General features: G+C 42.0%; 1 protein-coding gene across 7 annotated transcripts in view; it reads right to left on the reverse strand.

Moving 5' to 3' along the window:
* The window catches only part of nav2a (neuron navigator 2a), a 590475-nt gene that overhangs the window by 285595 nt on the left and 281241 nt on the right, over positions 1 to 23639 (reverse strand). For all 7 annotated transcript variants that reach the window (XM_060839109.1, XM_060839107.1, XM_060839106.1 and 4 more), the window contains one exon: positions 20151 to 20266. In XM_060839109.1, coding sequence (XP_060695092.1) covers positions 20151 to 20266 — 116 coding nt within the window. The remainder of the gene's footprint in view (positions 1 to 20150; positions 20267 to 23639) is intronic.

Below are 23639 nucleotides of genomic sequence, written 5' to 3' on the forward strand. Positions count from 1 at the left end.
AATAGAAACTGCCTGAATGGATGGGGTCAAACTCTCACAGAATCAGGATTTTTAGTTTTAGTTTCTTATTTGCATTTGCCGGAGTCTCAAAGCTGAATTTGGAAGCTCTGATTCCTCTCTTTGTTAAGCTAAAAGCTGGGGTTCTCTTCTTGCTGCTAGAATTGCATGTGAGACAATCTATTTTACAGAATTTGCCTTTGCCAAGGGTGCATTAATGGGATGTTACTGTATTGGAACAGCTAATTAGTAGTAGTTAATATATATATATTATTTGTTAAGCATTTCAATAGAATTATAGCTAAGCAAATTATTTTCTTTTATATTTATTCTGTCCATGTTTTAACTGTAGTGAAAAAATTAAGCATGTTTTGCTTGAAGTCAAGTAGTTTGACCAACTAAATTGCAGTTGGAACGCAACACCTGATACTCACCTTTAAATTAAGTCAAAGTAAAGAGTGTTGACTATCTTCTGAATATATTTCAAGGGGATTTGGTCTGGTCCATGACATACCAAAGCTTTCCATTTGCACTCACCAGGACAAATGCATAAACCGTTATGTTTCAGTCAATTGAACACTTGTATCCTTTTAACTTACCCGTGAACTGAACTATTACAAAGCTTGACACTAACTTCACCCACACAGACTTCTGAGGAGGGATCACTGTACCACAATCAAAGTCAGTAATCGCAGATAAAATTCCCTCTTTGGTCCTTACATATGGAGACCAAATTGAGTGGCTTTACAAGAACATTATCCACGATCAGTGAACACCATACAGGATGAGATCAGCCATGATCATATTGAATGGCGGTGCAGGCTCGAAGGGCTGAGTGGCCTACTCCTGCACCTATTGTCTATTGTCTATTGAGATCCAAACTTCAGTCCCTTATAAAACTCAGCGAGATTACTGATTAATCAACAATTTGAAAAAACATTTTGCATGGGATCGCATTGTCAAAATGTATGTGCATTTAAGTATTTATTCTGTTATCCAGATAATCACTGGGTAGTGCAGGTATTGCTTACTGCTGAAAAATTACATGTTGTTGAAACTGTCCATCTTGCACTAATCAGGACAATTTGCAAGAATACCAAAGTAAATGGAAAGCAATATTTATACAGTATAAGAGGACAGTATTGGCTGGTTGTCAAATGGACTCTCATTGGTGGAGATATTGACATGGATAATGTATTAGAATCTGACTGACTAAAAAACTGAAATAAGCCTGGCAGTTAATTGTCAATCATCATTAACAAATGCATTCACTATGGATACACTTCTACCAATCAAAGGCAACTTGTTAATGAATCAGCAGTCTCTACTCATATAGTAGTCATGTTGGTTCTCCCTCTTAAATTCATATTCTTGCTAAAGGTCCTGGTGCGTGAAAGACAGAAAGCTTCAATAAATTGTCTCTTTTTTCAGAGATCCTGAATTACTTGTACTTTAGCTGAGGCAATGTCCTAAAGGCTTTTCTTCTTCAACAAACGGCTTAGCAACCAACAGAGCAGGAAGTGAAGTCATTACCAAAACCCACCTAAAAGACTTAGAAAATCCAAACACAGGGTTAATCACTCTTATGAAAAACACCCACTGACAGCAGAACTGTCAGAATTACTGAGCAGCTGAACATGCAATTACAGGATGATTCTCTCGATGACTCTGAGCCTATCAGCATCAAATGGAGGGAAAAAGCCAGCAAGTCTGAAGGTGGTGGGTCATCAATGATTATTAAGATTCAGAGTTAGCTGAACATACCAGGAGAACAGGAATCAAAGCTGGTCCAGCCCAGATAGCAAGGAAGCCAAGCCAGATGTAGCAAGGCTAGAGAGCATTCAGAATGATGTCACCAAACTGGGGTCCCAGGAGAAGGAAGTGATGCTACAGAACGTAGAGTGAGGAACTGCATAAGCAGGAAGAAGGGCTGCAAAGGGGAGACAGCAGTTTTAAACCCTTAACCAAAGGAATACTCAGTTAATAAGGGACTACATTACGTGGTAGAATTTAGCATTCATTTGGGAGTGAGAAATGGGTGTTCGGAGGCTAATCACTTACAATTCACTCCTTACTAATCCTGGCATCCTCCACCTGAAAATCACCTTTTCCACTCCCTATGGTTAAAAAAAGGTACCTTTGATCCACACCCCTCAACACCTCACAAATGTTTACCTCTACTCTGTTTTCCATTCAAAGTGCTCAAGCTTTGAAAGCTGTCTTCCAAATTCATCGCTATTTTCCTGTCTTTTCAGCTGTGAGTCTCTCAAATTAAGATCACAACTAGACTGCAGGCCCAGGTCAGAGACATTTAAAAACAACTATAAATGTTAAATGGTTTTGAATTTCAAACAAAAACAGAAATTCCTGGAGAAACTCAGCAGGTCTGTCAGCATCTGTTGGGCGAAAGCAGAGTTAACATTTCAAGAAGGTCTGAAGAAGAGTCGGATTGGACTGAAATCATTAACTCTGCTTTCTACCCACTGATGCTGCCAGACCTGCTGAGTTTCCACAGTAATTTCTGTTTTTGCTTCAGATCTTTGGTGTCCACACTTCTTTGTTTTATTTGAATTTGGAACAATTTCTTGAAATAGCATGCATTCGTCTTTAATTTCAATCATTATTATACTTACTGTTGAGACTCTGATAAACGTCAAGCATTGTCAGCAAACTCTGCTCATTAACATGAGTAATTCCTTCCCATACACATGTATGCTGAACTTGCACTTGACACAACTTGCTGCTGCTACTGATAGACAAGCTCCTGCCTCCAGCACTTTGACTTAATCCTGGTTTAGCCCATTGCTCCTGCCTTCTGGTTCTCAATCCACATAACTGTGGGATCTTGCTCACTGGGGATCCAGGTTTGGTTTGTTCTAAATATCCATTTCCTGACCCAAGAGCCTTCCTTAGAATCCTGGAAGAACTGAGCTCTCCAGCAGTGGCCAGCAACTTCACATCATCTCGTCCTTTTGGTTTGTAAAATAGATTTGATTCTCTCACGGCACGGGTGTAGCCCCAAGACAACAGAGAGCTGCCAAGTGCACTTCTCGGTTTTGTTTCATAATGCCTGGACGTTTCAGGTGTATAAAAGTGACTTCTCTCATTTGGTTGATGCATCCTTGGAAGTGCAGTATAGGCACCTTTTTAATCACTTGTCCTGGTTGCAGTTTGGCTTATTGCAGCTTGAGGGAAATTTTTTTTAATCCTGTTAAAACGCCAAAGAAATTCACGTCGGGTTCGTGAATGCTCTCAGCAGATACCTAACTCACGATAAGAAATGCAATTCAGGTTCCAAATTGTGGGAATGTAACTTCGCTGCTCAGCCCCACTTTGGAGAACAGCGACTTCTCAGCTGGGTTTACAGACCTTGCTTCGAAGAGATCGGTTTGCCTTTCTCCAGGCTTCTTCAGCTGGTGTTTAAAATGACTGATGGTAAAAAGATGCCTGTTGTGTGCTTGGATCAGGAACACAACAGAACAACTTATTGACAAAACTTTGGTCATTATAGAGGCCAGCTTTGAATCCCCACACCGTTTAATATTCATCTGGTGTTGCTCTTTTTCATACTTTTATTTGTCTTTCTTTAAAGTCTGCCACAGCACAAACAGCTAGAAAGGCACAATAAGATCTGGCCAAACCTCAGACTACAAAACATCCATTCAGTCCCTTTAATGCACTGAATCCTGCTCCATTGAAGAATCTATTGCCACAGTTCTTTTTTCTCTCAGTTCCTCCCCACTTGCAAAATAAAAGAGAATGCATTCTAATCTTCAGAAGAAAAATTGGAGGTTAACTTATGTTTTCTCACCATTTTCAATCAAAATGAATCTGAGAATTTATAAGGTTTTGGTATCAGGGACAGGTTTCTTTGAAAGAATTGTCAACTAGGTCCTAGAGGTTTCCTTTTTAATAAACTGCATGATGGTCAAGTATTGGAAATGTAAATTTATGACATGAATCATTTCACTTTGGAGTGCTCCCAGTGTTGCTACAGGTAATATAGGAGAATTTCAATTTGACATTATTTAAATAGAGCTGATTCAGCGATGTCGGGGTTGAAATTATAACCAACAAAATATTTCCAATTAAAAAATTCTGCTGATTGCTAACCCTGCTTGGCAGGAGCTATTTTTATGAAAACACCCTTTAATAGTTTCTTCTCAATTTTGTTTTGGGAAAAAAGCATTGAAGTTGACCAAAACATGTTCAAGATGCAGTAGATATCTGTGACGTTGTAACCCCTCTGTTCAGGCACACTGTTGTAAAGAGGTAATGAGGTGTAGGAATTGGGAGGCGAGCTAATGGGAACAGCCTCAATAGTTTAGTTTGTCACTTGACCTGTTAAAGGTTCTCTCTGTTAAAATCCAGTGTAACAGTGACATGATGTGTTTAAACAAAAACATCAGTTGCTCAAGATGGTTTCAGCTTTGGTTTGAGCCATAAATGTTAAGGGTTGTTGATAGATGGGGGAAGAAGGGTTTACACACAGGAAGCTTTAGACTACACTTTAATTGAGAGACTTGCTGCTGTAAAACACTAGTGCGTATTGAAACCCCTTCCTGACCGTGATTCAAAACGTGATGGCATTCAATTGATGCAGGAGCCAAACTGAGGAGGGGGACAGTTTCCCACTGAAACAGAACAAACAAAGGAACCAGCAGAAAACAAAACCCAACTCAACAATCAAGCTCCTCGTCGACTACACATTGCGAGTCCTCAGTTCCTGACACAGGACTGAGCCCCTTGCAGGGTTTTGTTTTGTGTACTGAATAGCCCTGGACTCGAATGCACTGTACAAAAGGTAGAAACAGATTCAATAATAACTTTTCAAAAGGGAATTCCATAAATAGCTGAACAGGAGAATGTTCCATGGCCTTGAGGAGAAAGCAGGAATGTAGCAAGTACTGAACGGGCTGACAAAGAGCCCACTTGTCTGTCCTCGGCAGCTGCAGTGTTCCAGAGAATCCCAGCACAAACTGGAGGAACAACATCGCATCTTCAGACTAGGCACTTTACAGCCTTCTAGACTAATATTGAGTTCAACACCTTCAGATTGTGAACCAACTCCCATTTCTTCGCTTTCTTTTAGTTTTACATGTTACGTTCCCTGTCACCATGTCCTATCTCTCTCTCTCTTGCTCTCTCTCTCTCCCACCTCCACCAACGCACCCTTCCCCTGTGAGACTGTCCCTCCCAGACGTTAGACATACCATTGTTCTGCCATTCTCATATTCTGATCACCTAATCTGCACTATCAACATCTTTTCTCCAGCAGCACTCTATGCCTCCTCACCCTCACAAGCAGCCCCCCTCCCCGAGAGTATAAATGCTGTTCCCCTGCACACTTCAGTTTCAACAAAGAGTCATCTTGACTCGAAACATCAGCTTGCTCTCTCTCCATGGATGTTGTCTTACCTGCTGTGATCTCCAGCAGTTGTTGGCTTCAGTAAAGAGCCAATACTATGGCACATTAGGTTAAAGATCTCCTCCCAGGCTATATCATTCTAAAATTCTAGACATGATCTTTCAGAGCTTCTTTTTGTTAAAATTCAGTGTAACAGTGACATGATGTGTTTAAGCAAAAAAAACATCATCAATAGGGAAAAGAAGAATTTGCCATGGTCAGAGATCCAGGATGCTGCAAGAAAAAAGTAACCATGTGCCTCAACAGTAGAGTTGGCCTTTGTGAAACTAACTCTCCTTTAGTTACCACATTGCAGCAATTGTCTGATGCAGCAGGAGCATTGTCCCTAGTGAAGGAAATCCAAGAGACAAAATGTCCTTCAGTTTAAACAGATTTGCTTGGGAAAAGAATCAAGGTCAAAAGTCTACAGCATGTAGATGTGCCAATCTTCCAAATCCAAAAACAACACTTTATATGAAAACCGTGAAACCTCCATTATATCTGCATTGGGGGAGTCAAGTCTTGGGGAGATGGATCTGGGGTAAAGAGGGGAAGTGATGGCCTGATGTTATTGTCAGTAAACTATTAATTCAGAAACCCACGTAATGATTTGGGGATCTCCCACCATGGCAGATGGTAGAGTTTGAATTCAATAAAAAGCTGGAATTAAGAGTCTAATTGTTGTCCCGTTCTCCTCCTCCTCCCCCCCTCCCTCCCCCCAATCAGTCAAAGCAAAACGCTCAAGACACAGTATGGTTTTACCTCCTTCATCTTTATTCCAGGCCCTGGAGGGAGAGAGAACAATTGCCCATGTGCACAGAGACATGTGTTCACAGTCTTCTCTGGAACAGCAGTTTCTCAATTAACTAGATAGTCATTTTACAAGGAGGAGGATCCAGATAAGTCAACATACATAATAATCGGGTGACTGTTACAATCAATGAGCATCAACAGTAAAGGTTAAGCCATCTGCTATTACACAATGAATGTTCTTAACCTTAACTGGCTTCACATAATGTATACTTTTCATCTTGTTAACTGTTGTTACATACTGAATGCTATCTCAGCTTGTTAAATGGCTCTACATAATGAATGCCTTCCTACCTTGTTAACCAATTACCCTTGCCTCCAGCATCCCATTGTTAACTGTAAGTTATTATCTGATCTGAATCATGCTCAGCTGAACCTCTTGTTTTACAAAACTCTGAACTTAACTCTTTCCCTGTCTGTTTATACCCTGTACACATTCTCATAATGATGACCATACAATTATTGTCAATTCTTGGAAAACCCACTTGGTTTACTCACGTCCTCTAGGGAAGGAGATTTGCTGTCCTTATCTGGCCTAGCCTACATTGACACCAGACTCACAGATATGTAACTGTTAACTCCCCTCTGGGCAATTAGGAATGGACTCTTGTGATGCTGCCAGACTTGCTGAGTTTCTGCATAAATTTCTATTTTAGCTTTCGAAACAATTTGTACACAAATGTATAATGTGAAAAATGGGAATAAAAATGTTGGAGAGATGTATAAGTTAGAAAGTACCTGAAAGGGTTAATGCTGAGGGGTGTATTAGGTACCACCCACTATGATGATGTCACATGGACTTGGGTAGAAAATACAGCTTTGTATTTGGAGGAGTAAGAACCAACATCCAGGTCTCTGTCACAGTCTCAGTAACACGCCCATCGTATTGTTATAACCTACATGGCAATGTGCACAAATTCCCGAGTCCCACTTATTCCCATAAGAGTTAATGATTTAATTAAATCACATAAAGCCACCTCTTTGTGACAAAAGTGAACAGAAAATATTGACTGGGTTCCTGGACTTAATTAGAATGACTACTTATTAATAAAAAGTAAGTTTAATCGCAAGTAAACAGCCATGAACTATCAACATATGGCTCTCCTGGTTAAAAATACAGAAAACAAAATGAAATGTTTTATTTAATAAAGCAGTGCAAGTTGCACACAGTTGCCAGCTTTCAATAAACTATACCTTGTTTAAAACATGAGCTTCTTCTCTTTCAAATACATCATGCTTTCTATTTGAACAGGAACATAAATAGGCCATTCAGCCCCTCGAGACTGACCTATCATTGAATAAGATCATGGCTCATGTAACCTCAAATTTACCCCCCAATAACCTTTCACCCCACCATGCTTAATAAGAATTGATCTATGTTAAAAATACTTAGAGGTTGGAGGCTGAGGGGTGACCTTAGAGAGGTTTGTAAAATCATGAGGGGCGTGGATAGGGTAAATAGACAAATTATTTTCCTTGGGGACAGCGGAGTCCAAAACTAGATGACACAGATTTATGGTGTGAGGGGAAAGATTTAAAAGGAACTTAAGGGGGAACTTTTTCTTGCGGAGGTGGCGCATGTATGGAATGAGCTGCGTACTCCTGGTCCTATTTGTTATGGTCTGGAGGTTTTACATTGATCCTGTCAAGAATCCTCAGGACCTTAAATGCTTCAAACAAGTCACCTCCAGCAGTTACAAAACCAGCCTTTTCAACTTATGCTGATAAAAACAACTCTCAACTGCTCCAAAGCAGTTATATTCTTCCTTAAAGTAAGTGACCAATACTGTGCAGCGAATTTTAGATAAGGTCTCACCAGTGCCCTGTACAGGTGAAGCTTAACCTCCTTACTATAGTATTCAATTCCCCTCCCAATAATGATCATGTTCTGTTAGCTTTCCAAATTCCTTATTGTGCCTACTTACTAAAGTTTTGTGATTCAAACATGATGACCCCCATATCATTCCATATTTAAGCTCTGCAGCATTGAGATAAGATTTTCTTTTATTCTGTCTGCCAAAATGGACAACATCGAATATTCCAAGTGGAACATTCACATTGCACTTCATTTGTCAGGTGCATGCCCACTCATTTTATCTCTCGATATCACTCTGTAACATTCTTAAGTCCGCTTTATAATTTATTTCCCACCTATCCTTGTATCATCAGCAAATTTGGCAACGATTTCTTCCATCTTGCTATAAATTTTAGAGCTGATATAGAGTGTGAACAGTTGAGGTCCTTGAGGCTCACCACTCATAAGATTGTGCCTACCTGAAACAGATCCACTTATACCTCCTCTGTTTGCTGTTAGATAGTCAATCTGGCTGTAGGCTTGCTTGCTGAACTGGAAGGTCCATTTCAGACGTTTTGTCACCCTACTAGGTAGGGTGTTACTAGGTAACATCTTCAGTGGGTCTCCGGGCGAAGCTCTGCTGATAATTCCTGCTTTATGTTTATATGTTTGGGTTTGATTAGATTACTTACAGTGTGGAAACAGGCCCTTCGGCCCAACAAGTCCACACTGACCCGCCGAAGCGCAACCCACCCCTACCCCTACCCAACACTACGGGCAATTTAGCATGGCCAATTCACCTGACCTGCATGTCTTTGGACTGTGGGAGGAAACCGGAGCACCCGGAGGAAACCCACGCAGAACATGCAAGTCGGGAATTGAACCCAGGTCTCAGGCGCTGTGAGACTGCAGTGCTAACCACTGTGCCACCATGCCGCCCACCGTTTCTTTGGTTTGGTATCGTCATTTCATGTGGTGATGTCATTTCCTGTTCTTTTTCTCTGGGGGTGGTAGATGGGGTCTAACTTGATGTAGTTGTTGATAGACTCTATTCAACCTCTCCCTATAGCTCAAATCCTCCAACCCTAGCAACATCCTTGTAAATCTTTTCTGAACTCTTTCAAGTTTCACAACATCTTTTCAATAGGAAGGAGACCAGAATCGCATGCAATATTCCAACAGTTGCCTAACCAATATCCTGAACAGCCACAACATGACATCCCAACCCCTGTTCTGAATACTCTGACCAATAAAGGAAAGCATAACAAATGCCTTCTTCACTATCCTATCTACCTGTGACTCCACTTTCAAGGAGCTATGAACCTGCACTCCAAGGTATATTTGTTCAGCAACACTCCCCAGGACCTTAGCATTAAGTGTATAAGTCCTGTTAAGATTTGCTTTCCCAAACTTCATTGAAATCATTTAAATAAATGACGAATAGTAGTGAACCCAGCAGCAATTCAGTGGCACTCCACCGGTCACAGTCTGAAAAACAATCCTCCACCACCACCCTCTGTCTTCTACCTTGGAGCCAGTTTTCCCTGTATTCCATGAGGTCTAGCCTTGCCAATCAGTCTCCCATGGGGAACCTTGTCGAACACCTTACTGAAGTCCAAATAGATCACATCCACCATGCTGCCCTCATTGATCCTTTTTGTTACTTCCTCAAAAAACTCAATCAAGTTTGTGAGACAGGATTTCCCATGCACAAAGCCATGTTGACTATCCCCAATCAGTCCTTGCCTTTCCAAATATATGTACATCCTGCTTATCACCAACATCAGGCTCAGTGGTCTATAGTTCCCTGGCTTGTCCTTACCCCTTTCTTAAATAGTGGCACCACATTAGCCAACCTCCCATTTTCTGGCATCTCACCTGTGACTATCGATGATACAAATATCTCAGCAAGGGGACCAGCAATCACTTCCCTAGCTTCCCACAGGGTTCTAGGGTATACCTGATCAGGTCCTGGAGATTTATCCACTCATCCACAAATTCTATCAACAAACACATCGACCTAGACCCTATATACCGGCCACTGCAGCGGACAGCAACTGACAACTGGAAGCGGCAGATTCAAACCACTATAAATACCGGAGGAATCAGCACAGAAGCACTTCACAGGAGGCTCCCAAGCACTGAGGATGTCACCTAGAAAGGGGACGAAACGTTTGCAACAAAAACTCCCAGCTCGGCGAACAGAACCACAACGAGCACCTGAGCTACAAATCTTCTCACAAACTTTGAAGATTTATCCACTTTTATGCATTTCAAGATATCCAGCACTTCCTCCTCTGTAATATGGACACTTGCAAGATGTCACCTTCTATTCCCCTACAGTCTATACCTTCCATATCCTTTTCCACAGTAAACATTGATGCAAAATATTCGTTTTGTATCTCCCCCATCTCCTGCAGTTCCACACAAAGGCTGCCTTGCTGATCTTTCTCTCCCTAGTTGCCCTTGTCCTTAATGTATTTGTAAAAACCCTTTGGATTCTCCTTATTTCTATTTGTCAAAGCTATCTCATGTCCCCTTTTTGCCCTCCTGATTTCCATCTTAAGTAGACTTCTATTCTTCCCATTTTCCAGCCATCCCTTTACCTGTGAACATCTGCCCTCAATCAACTTGTAAAAGTTCTTGCCTAATACCGTCAAAATTAGCCTTCCTCTAATTTAGACCTAACATAAGCTTTTATTTTTCACAATAACCCTTTGACATAAATCTAAGTCCAGTATATCCACTGGTTTTCTCTTTATCAACAGTGTATGTTATGTCATCAAACAACCAATTAGATGGGAGGAATGGTTAGTAAGTTTGCGGATCACTCCAAAAATTGGTGATATAGTGGACAGTGAAGAAGGTTATCTGAGGGTACCATCAATGGACCAATGGGCCAAGTTTAATTTTGATAAATGCAAAGTGTTGCAAGGCAAACCAGGGCAGGACTTACACAGTTAATGGGTGGTGCTGTCGAACAGAGATGTGCAAGTTCATAGTTCCTTGAAAGAGGCGTCGATGGTAGACAAGGTGGTGAAGAAGTTGTTTGGCACGTTTGCCTTCATCGGTCAGAGCACTGAATTGGGTGTGGTGTTACGGTTGTACAGGATATTGGTGAGGTCACTTTTGGAATACTGCATACAAACCTGGTTGCCATTCTGTAAGAAGGTTGTTGTTAAACTAGAAAGGGTGCAGAAAAAAATTACAAGGGTGTTTCCGGGATTGGAGGGTTTAACTTATAAAGGAGAGGCTAGATATACTGGGACTTTTACCTTTGAGTGTTGGAGGCTGAAGGGGTGACCTTAAACAGATTTGTAAAATAATGACGGGCATAGATAAGATGGATAGCAAACGTCTTTTTCCAAGGATAGGGCAATCCAACACTAGGGGCTGCAAGGTGGTTCAGTGGTTAGCACTGCTGTCTCACAGCGCCAGGAACCTGGGTTCAAGTCCAGCCTTCGACGACTATCTGTGTGGAGTTTGCACATTCTCCCCGTGTCTGCGTGGGTTTGCTCCGGGTGCTCCGGTTTCCTCCCACAGTCCAAAGATGAGAGGTCAAGTGAATTGGCCATGCTAAATTGCCCATAGTGTTAGGAGCATTAGTCAGGGGTAAATATAGGGTCTGGGTGGGTGACTCTTTGGAGGGTTGGTGTGGACTTGTTGGGCCAATGGACCCATTTCCATACCGTAGGGAATCTAATCTAGAGGGCATTGGTTTAAAGTAAGAGGAGAAAGATTGAAAAGGATCGGAGGGGCAACTTTTTATGCAAAGGTTGGCGCATTTATGGAATGAGATGCCAGAGGAAGTGGTGGAGATGAACACAATAACAATAGTTTAAAGGTATCTGGACAGGTGCATGGATAGGAAAGGTCTAGAGGGATATAGATCAAAAGCAGGCAAATGGGTCCAGTTTAGTTTGCCTCGTCATCATGGATGAGTTAGACTGAAAGGTCTGCTTCCATCCTGTATGATTCTCAGACTCTCTGATGTCCCTTTCATAAAACCATGTTGACTCTGCCTTGAATTTTTTAAATACCTTCCCATAATATCTTTAAGAATAGTTGTTATGTTCTTCCCTTCGACTGACAGTAAGCTAACAAGCTTGTAATTCCTTACATACCATCTTCCTCCCTTTTTGAATAAAGAATTACATTTGCTTCCAATTTATTGTGACCGTCCCTGACTCAAAGTTATCTAACTGACCATTATCCTTGAATCGAATCTGCTAATTTACTTTAGACAAGTCTACTTTCATATCCTCATAATTGCCCTTACTTCAATGTCTCAGACTCCTCCTCTCTCCCTCAAACCAAATGTAAAACTAGTTCTATAATGGTAACTGCAAAGATCATTGCCTTCAATAGAGTCATAGAGATGTACAGCATGGAAACAGACCCTTCTGTCCAACCCGTCCATGCTGACCAGATATCCCAACCCAGTCTAGTCCCACTTGCCAGCACCCGGCCCATATCCCTCCAAACCCTTCCTATTCATATACCCAACCAAATGCCTCTTAAATGTTGCAATTGTACCAGCCTCCACCACTTCCTCTGGCAGCTTATTCCATACATGTACCACCCTCTGCGTGAAAAAGTTGCCCCTTAGGTTTCTTTTATATCTTTCCCCTCTCACCCTAAACCTATGCCCTCTCGTTCTGGATTCCCCGACCTTAGGGAAAAGACTTTGCTTATTTACCCTATCCATGTCCCTCATAATTTTGTAAACCTCGATAAGGTCACCCCTCAGCCTCCGACGCTCCAGGGAAAACAGCCCCAGCCTGTTCAGCCTCTCCCTATAGCTCATATCCTCCAATCCTTGTAAATCTTTTCTGATATGTGGAAGGCCATTAATTAACTCTATCATGTTGCACAATGCCAGGGCTAGTTATCAGTACCTCGCTCGATCAAGATTTTATAGATCCCTTTTCAGAAAAATGATGGGGTCAGCAAATCTAGCTGATAGATCTAACACCATGATTGTCTGTGGTGAGGATTCATCTTACAACAGACATTAAATATTTTACAAATTGTCAAAGTACAATTAATAGTAAGGCCCTGAGTAGTGTTGTACAACAGAGAGACTTTAGGGATTCAGGTACATAATTCTTTGAAATTTGCATCACAGTTGGACAGTGTGGTTAAGAAGGCATTTAGTACGCTTGCCTTCATTGCTCAGACCTTTGAGTATAGGAGTTGGTACGTCATGTTGAGGTTATACAGGACATTGGTGAGGCCTCTTCTGGAATATTGTGTGCACTTCTGGTCATCCTGCTGTAGGAGGGATATTATTACATTGGAGAACATTCAGAAAAGATGTTGACAAGAATGGAGGATTTGAGTTATGAAAGTAGGCTGGGACTTTTTCACTGGAGTGTAGAAGATTGAGGGGTGACCTTATAGAGGTTTATAAAATCATGAAGGGTATACATAAAGTGAATAGCAAGGATCTTTTCTCTATGCTGGGGGACATTCAAAACTAGGGGGCATATTTTTAAGGTGAGAGGAGAAATTTTTAAAAAGGACATGAAGGGCAACATTTTTAGGCAGAGAATGGTTTGTGTGTGAAATGAAATTTCAGAAGAAGTGGTGGATGTGGGTAGAGTTACAATGTTTAAAAGACATTTGAATACATACACGAATAGGAAATGTTTAGCTGAATATGGGCCAAACACAGGCAGGTGGGATTACTTTAATTCGGGAACATAGATGGCACAAACTAGTTGGGCTGAAGGGTCTGTTTCTATGCTGTATGGTTCTATGACTCTATGGTGTGTCGAGAGCTGTGATTGGTTAGTGCAAAGTACAGTAGGGATCGATTGTGGAAACTTACAAATCTCCACACTGCCGTCTCAAGACATTGGATGTTATACATCTCCACTGAGCTTCCAGAATAATCCTGTGATATTCTCCCTTTCATGGGGTAAACACATTTCTAGACGTGAATGATGATTTCAATAATATCATCTTATTTTTCATTAAGGTTGACAGTTTAACAAGAAATAAGTTGGGCGGCACGGTGGCACAGTGGTTAGCACTGCTGCCTCACAGTGCCTGAGACCCGGGTTCAATTCCCGACTCAGGCGACTGACTGTGTGGAGTTTGCACGTTCTCCCCGTGTCTGCGTGGGTTTCCTCCGGGTGCTCCGGTTTCCTCCCACAGTCCAAAGATGTGCGGGTCAGGTGAATTGGCCATGCTAAATTGCCCGTAGTGTTAGGTAAGGGGTAAATGTAGGGGTATGGGTAGGTTTCGCTTCGGCGGGTTGGTGTGGACTTGTTGGGCCGAAGGGCCTGTTTCCACACTGTAAGTCTAATCTAATCTAAAAGTTGGAGTCTCTCACACCATTAAGTATAGGTCTAGATCGCATTGCCACAACTGCATATCACTACAGCAAATTGATGGAGAGATGATGGTGAAGTGGCAATGTTACTAGCCTAGTATTCCAAAGATGCAGGTTCATAGGCTCAAATCCCACCATGGAGTTTAGGTTCAATTAATAATTGTACGGGTCCAATGCAGTGTCATTGACTTTTAACTACTCTCAGAAATGGCCCAGTGAGCTGCTCAGTTTCAGGGCAATTAGGGATGGGCAACAAATATTCATGTTGCCAGAGAATCCAACAAAAACGTAAAGGGAGAGGAAAAATAATTGGACTTCCTGTGCAGACTGTAACACACAGAGTCAGGATTCAAGCTATAGAGAGAAAACAGCTTAAAGAAAAAGCTGCAACAAAAACGGAGATTGCTGGAAAAGCTCAGTAGGTCTGACAGCACCTGTGGAGAGAGAAGCAGAGCTCATGTTTCCACTCCAGACAGCCTTCTTCAGAATTCTGTTCCTGAAGCGTCAACTCTGATTTCTCTCCACAGATGCTACCAGGCCTACTGAGTTTTTCCAGCAACTACCTGGTATGGCAACTGTACCATTCAAGATCGGAGACGGTTACAGAGAGTGGTGAACTCAGCCCGGACAATCACAAAGGCCAACCTCCCATCTGCAGAATCCATCTACCAGGCCCACTGTCAAGGAAAGGCTGCCAGCATTCTCAAAGATCCATCCCACCCTGGCAATGTTTTTCTACAACCTCTACCATCAGGGGGAAGGTACAGAAACCTGAACACATGCACCAACTTGTTTCAAAACAGTTTCTACCCTACTGTTGTTAGAATACTGAGTGGACTCACAAACTCTTAGCATTCGTCTGTACCTGTGTTTTTGTTTTTGCTGCTGTTTACCTATTATTTACTATCTCTCCTAGTTAACTCTGTGATCTGCCTGTATTGCTCACAAGACAAAGCTTTTCACTGTGCCCCGGTACATGTGACAATAAATTCAATTCAATTCAATTCAATTCATTCAATTCAATTTCTGTTTTTGTTCCTGATTTATAGCATCCACAGTTCTTTCTGGTTTTTTTAACCAGCATCTGCATTTCTGCTTTTCTTTAAATGTTGCGTTACGACCAACAAGGATCTTAATGACAATGAATTTCAAACTTTTTTGAAGCTATGAGGCCACTGGAACACAAGTAGGCCATTCAGCCTATCAATTCTACTCCATCGTTCAGTAAGATCAGGGCTGATTTAATAATCCTTAACTCCACTTTCCTGCCTTTTCACCTTTACAGATTAAAACTCCATCTATTTCAGCCTTGAATGTATTGAATGATCCAGCCTCTGTGATCAAGAATTCCACAGATTCACTACCCTCTGAGAGAAACTAAAGCACTCCTCGTCTCTATCCTAACTGGGTGCTCGCTTACTCTGAGATTATGCCCTCTGGACCTGGACTCTCCCCCAGGGAGAAACAACCTCTCAGCACCCATCCTGCTAAGTCCCCAGGAGTCCTGTACATTTTAATAAGGTCACCTCTCATTCTTCTAAACTCCAGTGCATTTTGATATCACTGGGGTATTGCCCTAGGAGCCCTCTGATCTCCATTTTGGATGCTGTTGTTTGTTCATCTGCCCTAATATTGCACTGTTAACTTAGACTGTAAAAGGAATTACTCTTCTTTTAATAATTTACTTCAGAAGTGTTCAACCAAGAGATAATGCGGAGAACAAAAGCTTGAATCTGTGCTTGTCCTGCTTTGTTATACAGCTCGATGTAGGGGGATTGGAACACACAGTATTTATCCCATGAAATCTGGCCAAGCATCACAAAGAACAGGGGAAGAAAAAGGAACATTGTTGTATTCCCTAATTGCTCAGCACTTGGAAAGGATGAAAGAGGGAATAGCAACATTTTGCTGTATTCCCTCAATTATCTCATAAATGGATGAAAGAGCTTGCCAATGGCTTAGCAAATTTAATCAGCCAGGAGCTAAAACATACAGGCCTGGAGAGCACAAGGACCTATCCTTAGCTTCCATTGAATTAGCAAATGTTCACTGGAGGCAGGAGGGGGGTGACCACCAGCCTGTATGTCCCTAACTTAGAGGAGGGTAACAGAACAGCACAGAAAAGAGCAGTGGCTTTCTCAGCTGTTGGTATACCATGACTAGCATTGGGAGTGACCTTGTGGGGATGCTCTTGTTCAGATGTTCCACAGTTAAATCACCTGTCAGACTCAACACTTCAGCAAGACAGCAGAGGAGCAATCAACACCAAAGGAACTGCAACCCAGCAGAGTCAATACCTCTGGTAGCAGAAAGGGCAGCAAAAATGAACCAAAATTGAATTCAAAACTAAAAGAAAATACAGGTTTGGCAATGCAGAGTTTGAATACTGCTGGGAAAAAGTCATTTTTCTCTTTCACTCATCAGGACATTTTGTGAGAATAACAACTTAGAAGGAAAAACCAATGTTTGTATGACATGAGTGCTGATTGGACTCTGACTTATTGAGGCATTTGAATTAAGAATGCACCCATTAATGATAACTGACAGTTAACAGCCAAGCTTTTCCTGAGTTTCAAAACAGGCAGAATGACTCTGATAGACCAGGGTATTGCCCTGAGAAATAAACCAATGAATAGCAATCACCTACTTTATTGAATTTCAATAACCATAGTGTGTGCATATTCATTTTGTCGGCAAAGAACAGGGCCTGTGTATGACTATACATAGTTTCTAGCAGATGTAATTGTGCTACACTGCAAGTCCAAATGACAATCTGAAAGTGCTTGTCCATGTCATTCTTTGCACTTGCAGGATTATTCAGCAAATGTTGTCTGATTGCAGAACCACATCTAATCTTGGACACAATGGTGTGAGTGTTGCAAGCAGAGGCTGACTGGGTACATCAGGACCTTGCTTTGATGCAATCTGCCAGTTGTTAGATGTATGGCCCTCATCACTGGCATCACACCAGCAGTAAAATTCATCTACCACATTACTCATTTTGCTGTCATCTCTCTTGGCTTGACAGTAGCATCCTATTGATGGCATGCTGAGTTGCTGTGTAAAACATCTGTTACTCACACCTTTGGGACACCTCAACTTTCCAGGCGAAGCTTAGATACACAGGGCACATCACAAGACCAAGTGACAGTTTTAAGGCCATTCACGAGTTTATACAAATACTCAGCAAGAAATGATCTGATCAGGGTTGTCATTATCCCATGTGGCTTCAATGGGCCTTTTCCAGTATCGGGTTTACACAGTGAACAAATTACCTGGACCATATTTACAAGGTTGATGATAAAGTCAATCTTATAGCAACTGTAGGAATCCCAACGTGAAGGACCAGTGAAGGTGGTTTGCAATAGATGGCCCCTGCTCATTTCTCAGTTAACACAGCAAGGAAAGGGAGTTCAGTTGTCTGCCTAGTTCTAAACATGTGTTTAAGAGCAGGATGAAGACCATTAACACATTCTTAATGCAGCTTCAGTTTGAAAAATAGCAAAGGGGTCATCAATATATCAGAGATTTGCAAGGAGTAGGTTGTCATTACAACAAAGACATATGGACAAAGATATTTTGTAATCATGGGCCTAGTGGGATCCCATGGTATCACCATCTATATGGTCATGAATGACTTCATATAGTACTACAGCACAAATATCTGTGGCTTCTTTCAATGCTACATTAGCTAATACGCTAGCAATGGTTCATTTCTTTAGGCAATACTTTGGCCAATCACAGTCAACCTGCATGGTTTAAAATATAAACAAAGCTTGGCTGTTAACTGTCAATCAGCATTATTGGGTGCATTCTTCAAGGTAATGCCTCTACCAATCAGTGTCCAACTTATCAATCAATAAACACGATAAATCAATACAACCTTGAGAAACAGGAACAGGAGTAGGAAGTTCAGCCCTCAAGCCCACTCTGCCATTCAATAGAATTGAAGGTAGACAAGCAGGAATCTGGAAGAACACAGCACGCCAGGCAACATCAAGTGGTGGAGAAGTCCACATTATATCTGAAACACTGACTTCTCCACCTCTTGTTGCTGCCTGGCGTGCTGTGTTCTTCCAGCCTCCTGCTTGTCTCTCTTAGATTTCAGTGTCTGTAGTTTTTTTGTCTCTAAGGATCATGGCTGATCTGACATTCTTCATATCCACTATCCTATCCTTTCCACATAACCTTCGATTCCCCAACTGATCTGTCTATCTCAGCCTTAAATATACACAGGGACACTGCCCCCACAAGGTCTCTGTGGCAAGGCATTCTAAAGAGTCACAACTCTCTAAGAGAAGAAATTCCTCCTCATCTCAGAGGTAACTTGATGACCTTTTATTCTGAGATTGTGCCCTCTGGTCCTAGCCTCTGCCATGAGAGGAAACATCTTCTCAGCATTTACCCAATCAAAGCCCTTAAGAATTCCATATATTTCAATGAGGTCAGCTCTTATTCTTCTAACCTGCAGTGAGTAGGCTCCAAAGATGTTTAACCTTTCCTTATCGGATAGAACATAGAACATTCCAGCGCAGTACAGGCCCTTCGGCCCCCGAGGTTGCGCTGATCTGTGGAACAAATCTGAAGCCTATCTATCCTACATTATTCCATTTTCATCCATGTTTATCCAATGAACACTTAAATGCCCTTAAAGTTGGCGAATCTACTACTGTTGTAAGCAGTGCAGGCCCCTACTACTCTCTGAGTAAAGAAACTACATTTGACATCTGTCCTCTATCTATCACCCCTCAATTTAAAGCTACATCCCCTTGTGCTAACCATCACCATCTGAGGAAAAAGGCTCTCACTGTCTACCCTATCTAACCCTCTGATTATCTTATATGTCTCAGTTAAGTCACCTCTCAACCTTCTCCCTAATGAAAGCAGCCTAAAATCCCTCCATATCGGGGATCATCCTGGTGAATTATGTACAAATGTTGGTCTTACTCTTTCATTTGTGTTCTTGTAAAATATCCTGATAGGTGCAAGATGAAGGCCTTTGTCAAGATAGGTCCTTTTTCATCAGTAAAGATATTTTCACCAGGTGAAATCTGCAGTAAGTCTTCTATTAATATCAATGCAGACTGATAGAATACGTCAACAAAAAATTTTGCCAACATTAGCTATTACATGGGTTAATAGCATGAGCAGTCAGAGAGTTGACAACAAAAGCAAACTTTTTTTGTGCTTTGTGTTGGTGTCCTCAGCAAACACTGTGGAGCTCCGTACACTCTCAAAGGCTCCTAGGAACACTGACGGCAGCTCCCAAAAGTACTAACAGCTGCCCAAACAAGAGCAGCAATGACAATGCAGAGTTTTAACTTAGTGCACAGCAACCAAAATAAGAGAGAAACACTTGAGAGCAGGAATAGTGAACACAAAGTTTCAAGACGGATGGGCACAAATTGTGAAATGTGTTTATCCCCAGACAGTGATAAATGTATAGATTTTGGCGATATCAGTTTGATATCGTGTGCCTTACAAAATGATGAAATGTGCTTTCTGGAAGAGCTGGGAAAATTTCTACATTTCTTTTGTATGTTCTATTGTGGTCAACACTGCACGAACTTTACATTAACAGTTGACCCAGCAGCAAAACTGAAAGACTCCACAACTGCATCTGCACCAGGATACAATTTATCATTACTTCAGTAGCATCGGATCAAAATGTCAAACCTCTCAGTTAACCCAGAATCCATGTTTGCACAAAACTGCAAAATTCATAAATAAACAACCGTAAGCCTTTACTCTTTCAGCACCAATGCCTTATTAATGTACAGAAAATCTGGATCAATATTTACCGGGCAAATCCTCGATGCACGTCGTTTGTCCATTTTTGCTGTACAGAACAGTATCCATATTCACTCCCCCTGAGCCAGATTCAGTCATTACATTTCCTTCGTTGTCAGTCTGTGACCTAAAAAATAAAGCACTGTAAATATAAACCTGGTTTAATGGAGTGAACAGAGGACCCGTCTACATAATTCATCGGTCCCTTACGAAGTAATCGCACAGAACCAGAAAAATGCAATCAACCATAGTTAAATCGGTTCCCTGCACACAAGAAAATTATTCGGTGAAGAACAACACAAATTATCTATCTTTTGTAAAAGAAATGGCTTCAGTGGTTTACCAGATTAATGTTTAAAGTAGAGCATTTAAACAAAACCCTATTGTAAAGGGTATTTGACTTCTGTCAATTACATTTGTATTCAGATTATTGCTTTCTCTCGACTTCCAGTTTCTTCTCTTTTATAAACATTTCATTTCACACCTTCTGTCCGAGCAGGAAGGAAGGATGTATCAGTTGTGAATGGATTCTAGCTCACCACTTTCTCCATATCCCATGAGTTTGAACCTGTTCTTTCTTCAACAACCACTCCACCGCGCCCCCCCCCCCACCTCCCCAACTCCGTAAAGCCACTTTTCAGTCTTCACTCAAAAAGAAAAATAATCAGGTCAGAGGAGGCAGCTGCACAGAGGACTGGGAGCCACTCCAAGGTAGTTACTGCAATAGAACCAAACAGCCCTGGCTTCCCAAGTCTTGGCAAAGCAACTGGTTAAGGAAGAGGGAGGGCTGAGCCCCTTCAGGAGTTGCATGCCCATTCCAACACTAATGCAAAGTATTCAGACAACCCAGAAGCAAATTAATTGTTCTCCCCAAAGTTTTGTTGAAAGCAGCTTCGACCTTTTGCTCAACCAACAGAAAATCCAGAAATTTTGTTTTGCTCTTGTGGTAAATTTTAATGACAAAGGTGTCCCAGAGTACTGGTGAGTCCAGAACCAAGGGCTCACAGTTTAAGGATACAGAGAAATGGTGACCAAACGGGTGGATGAGGGTAAAGTGGTTGATGTGGTGCAAACTGATTTCAGTAAGGGGTTTGATAAGGTTCCCATGGTAGGCTATTGTACAAAATACGGAGGCATGGGATTCAGGCTGATTTAGCAGTTTGGATCAGAGATTCGCTAGCTGAAAGAAGACAGAGGATGCTGGTTGATGGGAAATCTTCATCCTGAAGTTAATTTTCTAGTGGTAGAGAGCAAGGATCTGTTTTGAGGCCACTGCCGTTTATCATTTTTTATAAATGCCCTGGATGAGGGCACGTAAGGGTGGGTTAGTAAATTTGTGAATGACAGTGTCGGTAGAGTTGTGGATAGTGCTGAAGGAGGTTGCAGGTTATAGAGGGACATAGGTAAGCTGCAGAGCTGGGATGAGAGGTAGCAATTGGAGTTTAATGTGGAAAAATGTGAGGTGATTCACTTTGGAAGGAGCAACAAGAATAAAGTATATTGGGCTAATGGGGGTAAGATTCTTGGTACAGTAGATGAGCAGAGAGAGCTTGGTCTCCATATACATAGATCTCTGAAAGTTGCCACCCAGGTTGATAGGGTTGTTAAGAAGGCATACTGTGTGTTAGCATTTGTTGGTAGAGGGAATGAGTTTCATAGCCACGAGGTCATGCTGCAGCTGTACAAAACTTTGGTGCAGCTGTACTTAGTATTGCATAAAGTTTTCATCACTGCTTTACAGGAAGGATGGGGAAGCTTTGGAAGGTTTAGAGGTGATTTACTAGGACGTTGTCTGGTATGGAGGGAAGTTCTTATGAGGAAAGGCTGAGAAACTTGAGGCTGTTTTCGTTAGAGAGAAGATGGTTGAGAGGTGACTTAACTGAGACATATAAGATAATCAGAGGGTTAGATAGGGTGGACAGTGAGAGCCTTTTTCTGAGGATGGTGATGGCTAGCATGAGGGGACATAGCTTTAAATTGAGGGGTGATAGATATAGGACAGATGTCAGAGATAGTTTCTTTACTCAGAGAGTTGTAGGGATGTGGAATGCCCTGCCTGCAACAGTAGTAGACTCACCAGTTTTAAGGGTATTTAAATGATCACTGGATAAACATATGAATGAAAATGGAGCAGTGTAGAATAGATATGCTTCAGATTGGCTCCACAGGTCGGCGCAACGTCGAGGGCCGAAGGGCCTGTACTGCACTGTAATGTTCTATTTTCTTCTATATTCTATGTTCTACAGGGCAGGCCAATTTGGTCTGAGATGAGGAGAAATGTCCTTACCCCCAGAAGGGGTGGAATTCTCTACCATAGAAAACAGGTGAGGCCAAGATGTTGACTAAAGAAGGAGTTAGATATAGTTCTTAGGGCTAAAGGGGTCAAAGGGTATAGGGGAAAAGTGAGATCAGGAGACTGAGTTGGAAGATCATCTATTACTGCATTGAATAACAGAGCTGGCTTAAAGGGCTGAATGGCCTCCTGCTGTTCTGATTTTCAATGTTTCTCTGTTTCTCTTTTGCACCCTTCCCATCTCATGCTTTGGGCGATGGCATGTGTTCGGGTATTGCTGTCTGGTGGTGATCTCAGTCCTTCAGTATTCTTGGCAACAGGTTATACTCCACGTATGAGTGTGCACTTCCTGTTTCCAGGTAGCTCCTGGGTTTGGATGTGTCTGGGGCAGAACAACGGGGCTGAGTGCCATGGTCTGCATTCCAGGCAGCCACAGAACCAAGCAGCTCGCGTGGGCGAGCAGTCAGGGTTGAGAAGACAATGCCGCTCCTCATGGCTGGTTGATATTGTTCTGAGGTAAGGAGGGAAGCAGAGGCCCCTTGTGACAGCCCAGCTCTTTCTGACAGCAGGAAACTCAACACAGAAAAAAGAACCTGGAACCAATGCTCCATTTTGCTCAGGGAGTTGATAAAACGGCTTGAGCCAGGCCGGCAACACCAATGGACACAATGGGTATTAGATTACTTACAGTGTGGAAACAGGCCCTTCGACCCAACAAGTCCACACCGGCCCGCCAAAGCACAACCCACCCAGACCCATTCCCCTACATTTACCCCTTCACCTAACACTACAGGCAATTTAGCATGGCCAATTCACCTAACCTGCACAATTTTGGACTGTGGGAGGAAACCCACACAAACACAGGGAGAATGAGCAAATTCCACACAGACAGTCACCTGAGGTGGGAAGTGAACCCAGATCTCTGGCGCTGTGAGGCAGCAGTGCTAACCACTGTGCCACCGTGCCGCCCACGGTATTGAATATTGACTGTTTTCAGGGAGGAGTTAAATATAGTTCTTACAGCTTAAAGGCATCAATGGATATGGGGGAGAAAGCAGGAACAGGAGAGTGAGTTGGATGATCAGCCATGATCATATTGAATGGTGGAGCAGCTGAAAGGGCTGAATGGCCTCCCTCTGCTCCCATGTTCTGCATAAAGGTTCAAGTCAAATTTAGTAATTGCAGATTTGGGGAGCAGGAAATCAGC

Source organism: Hemiscyllium ocellatum, chromosome 18, assembly GCF_020745735.1.
Source record: "Hemiscyllium ocellatum isolate sHemOce1 chromosome 18, sHemOce1.pat.X.cur, whole genome shotgun sequence".
Classification (NCBI taxonomy): Eukaryota; Metazoa; Chordata; class Chondrichthyes; order Orectolobiformes; family Hemiscylliidae; genus Hemiscyllium; species Hemiscyllium ocellatum.